We start from the raw sequence: 6,375 nt of genomic DNA on the forward strand, positions 1-6,375 counted from the left end.
TCCGACTACTGACATCCTTCTCCTTGGCAGTATGTTTGTCGATTCGACGGAGAGTCGAGGGCCGCCCCCACCCACAGATCGGCTACTCAATCTCAGGTTAATGTAAAGCAAAAAAGAGTAGCACATCCAATCATACAAACGTACGAGCATGGTTTGGCAGATCATTGCACATGCTTTCCGTGATTTTAGCCGATTCATGTATTATGCTTTACCTTGCCATGTACATAACATGGCAATGTACATTTGAGACATTCATCAGCGGATGCGGACTACTCCCTAGCTGGAAACGGATGGATGTTAGCTGTTTTTTTGCGTGGTCAGCACCAGCCACTAGAGGGCAGAGTGCACGAAGACTGTGCCATTGGTGCTCTCTGGAGGAATTCCGGGGCGGCTCATCTATGGAGGCCCGGTAGTGTGAGTGTGAGTCTTTGGTAATTCCTCTAACAAGACATTTATTGTCTAATTCTAGCAGCTTTCCCTTGGATGGTCAAAAAGCCTGTAAAGACGTGGCTGGTTAATTATCTTCGCCCTTTGGTTCAAAAAGCCAGATGAACGCTCATTGGCAGCCATTATTCACAACCATGGATATAGAAAAGCCAATGTTCCCCCCAAATCACACTGGTCTGTGTTTATGTCATGCTGTGATCCATATACCCACTCGCTTTAACACTTTGTGAGTTGTGAGTGTGAGTGTGAGTGTGGTGAGTGTGTGTGTGTGTTGTGGCGTTCAGGCAGCGAAGCAACACAAGGCAGTGTACGCCACCAACTGCTCCATCAACCAGCCAGCCAGCCCGTCTGCCAACCATTTCTGTTGTGCTTTATTCTGTGTGCTCGTGTTAGATCAGAGGCATCTAGCATCAGCATATTGTTTTCCCATGCAGTGAGATGTCTGCGGTGTTGCGTTTAATTCATGTATCTTGTCTTCACTTCGATCCTGATGATCAGAGATGACATACATCAATATTAAAAAGCTGCAGCCTGATATTAGAAAACCTAGTGTCTGCGTTGGCCAATACATCACTCCTCTCCTCTGAAATGACCTGTGAAGTCTCCGGTCACAAAGCCTAGAGGAGGTGCAAGTCATGCTTTCTCTCACAACACTTAAATTACAATATACACCGGGTTTATGGATTTTGCCAAATGACACAAAAACTGCCTGCTACAGCTTTACTTTGGAAGAAATTACACAACTACAAGCTTATAAACTAGCAGCGCCACTTAAAAAGTAACATTTTTAAAATGGCCAAAATGAATTGATAAAATTATTGTTTATATACAAACTATGAACTGACAGGCACTGCTATTCTATGTTCAGACAGATCTTATAAGTTTTGGAATCAAACAACACTCTCTTATTTTAACTGGTTAGAGATCGAAGGCAGTGCAACAACAACAAATAGTGATATCTTCCTTATTCACTGATAAACCTTTCCACTATATTCCTAAGGATGTGACTTCTACATGTGTGCGTGTCAATTACAGGAAACATTAAGATATACCACAAATTTGTGTTGTATCAATACAATGGTAAAATAGATAAAAAGATGAATGCATGGCATCCTTTGTATCTAAACATATGAAACCTTAATGTATGCTCTAAAGACACACAGTATGTCTGCGTGAGAAATCCGAAAGCATACTGAGTATTGCGTGTATCATGTTGACCCACACGGGTGGAACCAACCAATGAGGTGTCATGTGTCTCTGCGCTGGTGACGAGCATGCATCTGTTCAACATTCAGACGCAGTGTCAGGGAGTGTGTTAGCTTGTTAGCTTAGCATGCTGAGTCAGGCCACTGTCATTATTGTTGAACTAATAAATGGAGGGGGGCAGTGATGTCATGAAACAGACAGCGAAAATACGACGTGTGCAGCAGTAAAAAGTTTTTTTTTTTTAAATCAACAATCGACAGTAAAGACCGAAAAGGATTAGATTTAGCAACAACAGGTGGAATGTAAAAGAGTATTTGGGTAAACCCGACCCATCTGTTACTCTGACAAGTACAAATAATCCAAATTGAATCAAGAGAATCCCTAAAGTGAGACTCATGACACCAGCGTCCATACTCCTTCCAACGACTTCATCATCTGCTAGTCCATGTTAGGCTCATCAAGACCCGAACACCCACCTATTGTGCTCTTTTCAGGGTCCGATGTCCAGCTTGCGGAAGAGGAAGCCCTCGTGGTGTGCGGTGTGTGTTGGCGGCTGGGGACTGCCGGGCTGCCTGGGCCGGAGCAGACCTGGACCGCCGCGTAGTCTCTCCTGGCTCTTTGGTCGGTCGACGCCTTGGTTTGGGTCTGTCCCGAGCCCGGGCCGGTCGAGACGGGAAGACTTTCTGGTACCCCGTTAGGCACACGGGAACCTCACCACGGCTGAGGTGGGAAGGAGGATGCAGTCAGTGGGACTTTGGTTCATGATTAAAAAGAAATAATCTTTATAAAGGCTTTGATTTACAGTGTTTTACATTTTCATTATCTAAAGCACACATGCATGTATGTTCTCAGGTTATTATGGCTCACTCTAACCAGTAACCAAACTGACCAATCTACCAGTATCATCCAATGTGCCAATGTACTCTCTGACCAACCACTCCCTGAAAAATCAAATTTTTCTTTGAGGTATGAGTAGATGTTGGCTGTTATTCATTTTTTGAAGAGAAAGAAGTCAAATCCTGTTCCTGTGTTTAAAAACCCAACCAAATAAGCTACATATGCACCCAAAGAACAATAAAAAAAAATATACTAATATACTCAATGAAATGCACAGACCTGCTGCTTCTCTTTCTTGCAGCTTCCTACAATTTCTGCCATGGTGGATCTCTTTTCTCTGTAGAAAAAAGAAAAAAAAAAATCAAATTGCAAAATTAAGAGTCCAAGTATCTAACTGTATAATGCCCTACACGGCCGATTTTTAAACAGTGCTCCACAAAAATACTACTTCCAACTCAATAAAATGTATTAAAACAAAACATCCTTCATATTCTGGATAACCTGCTCCCAGAGACCATATCTTAAAATACGCCAATTACTTTAGGTGATGCAACATAACACATTAGAACACACAACCTAACAGCACCTTAGTACACTCAAAGTCTCACCCTCCAGCTGAGCGTCTGTCTAGTGCTCTTTCCCGTGTCATGCTCACTGGATTCCTGTCTGTCCGGCCGGTGTCGGTCCCTCTCTCTCCGCCGGCCCTCATGGCCCCCGTGGCCCCCGTGGCCTCCTGCTCGCTGGCCGTTTGCCTTTCCAGCCCGTCTCTCCCGCCTCTCGGCCTGTTCCTCCACACCTCCTGAGGAAGCTCGTCCCTGCGTGCCTGGATCACTGCTCGCTGGCAGCTGCGTTCTATCCTGGTGGGGGTGGCCCTGGGGCTCAGTGGGGCCCATCAGGTCAGTCCTGGACCCCCGACCCCTCTGGTGGGCTCGCTGTGCAGGCGTTCCCTCGGCTCCTGAAGCACCACCTCGGCCATCACAGCCCCTCCGCTTCTCTGTCCCTATCTCTCCCATCATCATCTCCCTCCCCCCCCTCTCTCTTTCCCTTGCTTTCTCCAGCCGGCTGGCCACAGCGCGCGTCACCGCATCATCCAAGTGTTTATTTTCGGTTGCCGTAGGTACCGGAGGATTTCACCTCCAGTGTCCTCGCTGTCTGCACTGGCTGGAGGTGACTCATCACTTTTGTTTGTTGGTCCCTCGCTGTGCTGGCACTCTCTACACCTGTTTGCTGAGACTAACATGGCTGCCGTGGCAACTGAGGCGATAGAGGAAGGTGCGGGCTGCCTGTCCTGCGCTACACCCACTACGCCTCCGTGCCGCGCCTCCAGGGTGTGGCGGTAGCTGGAGCCGTTCATCACAGGGTGTATAGCGACTTTGACCCCAGCCGACAAGCCACAGACGAAGGAGAAGTGTGGCGTGTGAGGGCGAGGGAGGAGAGTTGGCTTCATTCTGCTCATAGATGGTCTGTCTCATGACGGGTGAGATGGGAGACGGGGGGGGTGGAGCATTGGTGAACCATCTTGGGGGTCCAGGAAGACTTAACGACCCAGCAGAGGGTCGGGGCTGTTTACTTTGCTCTGCTTTCAACTTTTCCACCTGCAGAAAGATGACAGAGCAAGCTTTAAATTAAACTTTGAGACTAACTAGTCACTTAAGGCTTTGGCATGATGAATGAATTGAACATTTTACGGATTATATTTGTTACATATTTGGAAATTCAAGCTTTTATTCAATAATTATAGCATGTCAGAATTTACAACCTAAGCGTGATTTTGGTTCTGCATTAAATCGTGCCATCTGCGTGCTTAGGTACGTGGAGATACTGACACTACAGGTTAACTTTCCTGCTACAGAATTCTGACCGTGCAGAAAGCACAGGGGTAGGGCTGGGTACCGAACTTCGTTTTTTTATGGTACCGACCGAAATGTTTCGGTTTTACACAGTATCAAATTATGCCTCGTCTTTCGGTGCCAAGTTTCGGTGATTGGCTGTAACGTTAAACGTGATTGCGTCACCCGGAAAAATGCATACGTGGTTACGCGCCAGACCGGGGTTCACGTGTATCTGTTGTGATTGGTTGCGAGCATCGTTGTACCGCTTAAAAATCCCATCTAGATCAAAAGTGTGGCTTCACTTTATTAAGATTGATGCCAACAGTGCAAATGCAATATATGCAAAAAGACATTGTTGCTAAGCTGGCACACGACTATTTGATGAAGCACCTGATGTGCACGGGATCAATTTAAGAGCGGAAAGTTGCACAGTGTTTGACTGCAGAGCGGACCGCAGCCAGCCCGCCTGCGCAGCCCTCCTCCTCTCAGCCGCCCGTGGGCAATGCAAAACCAGAGCCGACCCGGTGATTCAAAATATCCACCACCGGAGTACCGACCTCACAGTGCCGTCCTCGAGTACCGAGACGGCACTGTGTCTGGGATTTCAACAGGCAGTTTATTTTTATTAGCGTTACTGCAACTTAACACGTGCATCGTGCTGAGTTAGCTTGTAGCCTTATTATTGCTGCGTAGCTAGCTAATCAAAAGCTACCATTTACAGACAATACTTTGCCATGTTTGTAAAAAATGCTTATCCTGGGTCAGCTGGTTAAACAGCTAACCTTATCTTCACTGTTATTTTTATATTCTCCTCACAGTGGCCTCTGACTCTGATGTGTGTGATTTTTCTTTTCTCAGAATTGATATTATAAAACTAGTATTGAAAAAGGTATCGTTCAGGAACCGATCGAAGTAAAGGTATCGGTATTGGTACGGTATCGAAAATTTTTGATTGATACCCAGCCCTACACAGGGAGACACTTGGTTTCTCTCACTGTGCCTCTAGGTCAGTACTCGCTCCTCAGCCAATCACCGTCACTCTCTCACTCGCTCTACCACACACTCGCCGCGCACACACACACACACCCACGCCGGCCCTGCTATTCTCTTAATGAGATCAACGCACACACCAACGCACAAGTATAAACTTCAGGCCACATATTTAGACAAAAGCTCTGCGTGGAACTCTGTAGAACCATAAATCACGCTTTAGCCTTTTCAGATGGCAACTCTCTTTTTCTGGCCAGATTGCATGTGTGATTACACAAGGATAATGGTGATATTACTGTGGTGAGTCGTCGCAGTGAGCTGAATCGCTCTTCCCAGGTGGCGGCGGCTTTGCGGAAAGCTTCATGCCGACGAATCAGCTGCTCCACCTCGTCTACACTCGCGCCCAGCTCGTTGCTGCTGATGAACGGCTCCTGAGCGGTCAGCCACGCCTCCGCCACTACCGCCTCCTGGGCAAACTGGTGAACTTCTAACACTGATGGGAGGAGAGACAAAATAATATTCAAAAGCAGATAAAAAAACCCCGTAAAAATCTGTTTGTTATTAATTTTAAATTCTTGGCTTGAACATTATGTGTATTTATACTTTATATGTGTATCTCTGTGTGTTTGTACACCTGTGTATATTTATATAAGATTGTAGGTCTGTGTGTGTGTGTGTGTGTGTGTGTGCACGCTTACATTGCTGTAGAAATTCCCAGTGCTTGTCCCACTTCTCAGACATCTCATATTGTTTAGCAACCACCTTGTCCAGTCTCTCCTTGATCTGAAATTCAGCAACATCAGAATCACAACATCAGAGGAGTCAAAATTAGTGCTAAAATAAGAACAATGTTCAGAATATTACCATTATACATATTGTTGTGTATATTTAAAGTATGGTCCCAGTTTTTAGTTTGAACTCTGTCTGTCTATCTTAAAATGGAAACCCAAACAATATGTCCTTATGAAAGCTGGCTCTTAGTTTGATGTTTGAGCCCAAATCCCAAATCTTAACACACACACACACACACACACACACACACACACACACACACACACACACA

The 6,375-nt window shown here is 45.9% G+C and overlaps 1 protein-coding gene across 1 annotated transcript in view; it reads right to left on the bottom strand.

Moving 5' to 3' along the window:
• sptbn4b (spectrin, beta, non-erythrocytic 4b) overlaps nt 1-6,375 on the bottom strand; it is a 97,648-nt gene that overhangs the window by 12,057 nt on the left and 79,216 nt on the right. Inside the window, 2 exon segments of the mRNA XM_032512112.1 lie at nt 5,609-5,805; nt 6,011-6,095. Of these exon segments, the coding sequence (XP_032368003.1) occupies nt 5,609-5,805; nt 6,011-6,095 (282 nt within the window).

Source organism: Etheostoma spectabile, chromosome 3 (assembly GCF_008692095.1).
Source record: "Etheostoma spectabile isolate EspeVRDwgs_2016 chromosome 3, UIUC_Espe_1.0, whole genome shotgun sequence".
In the NCBI taxonomy this organism is placed as follows: Eukaryota; Metazoa; Chordata; class Actinopteri; order Perciformes; family Percidae; genus Etheostoma; species Etheostoma spectabile.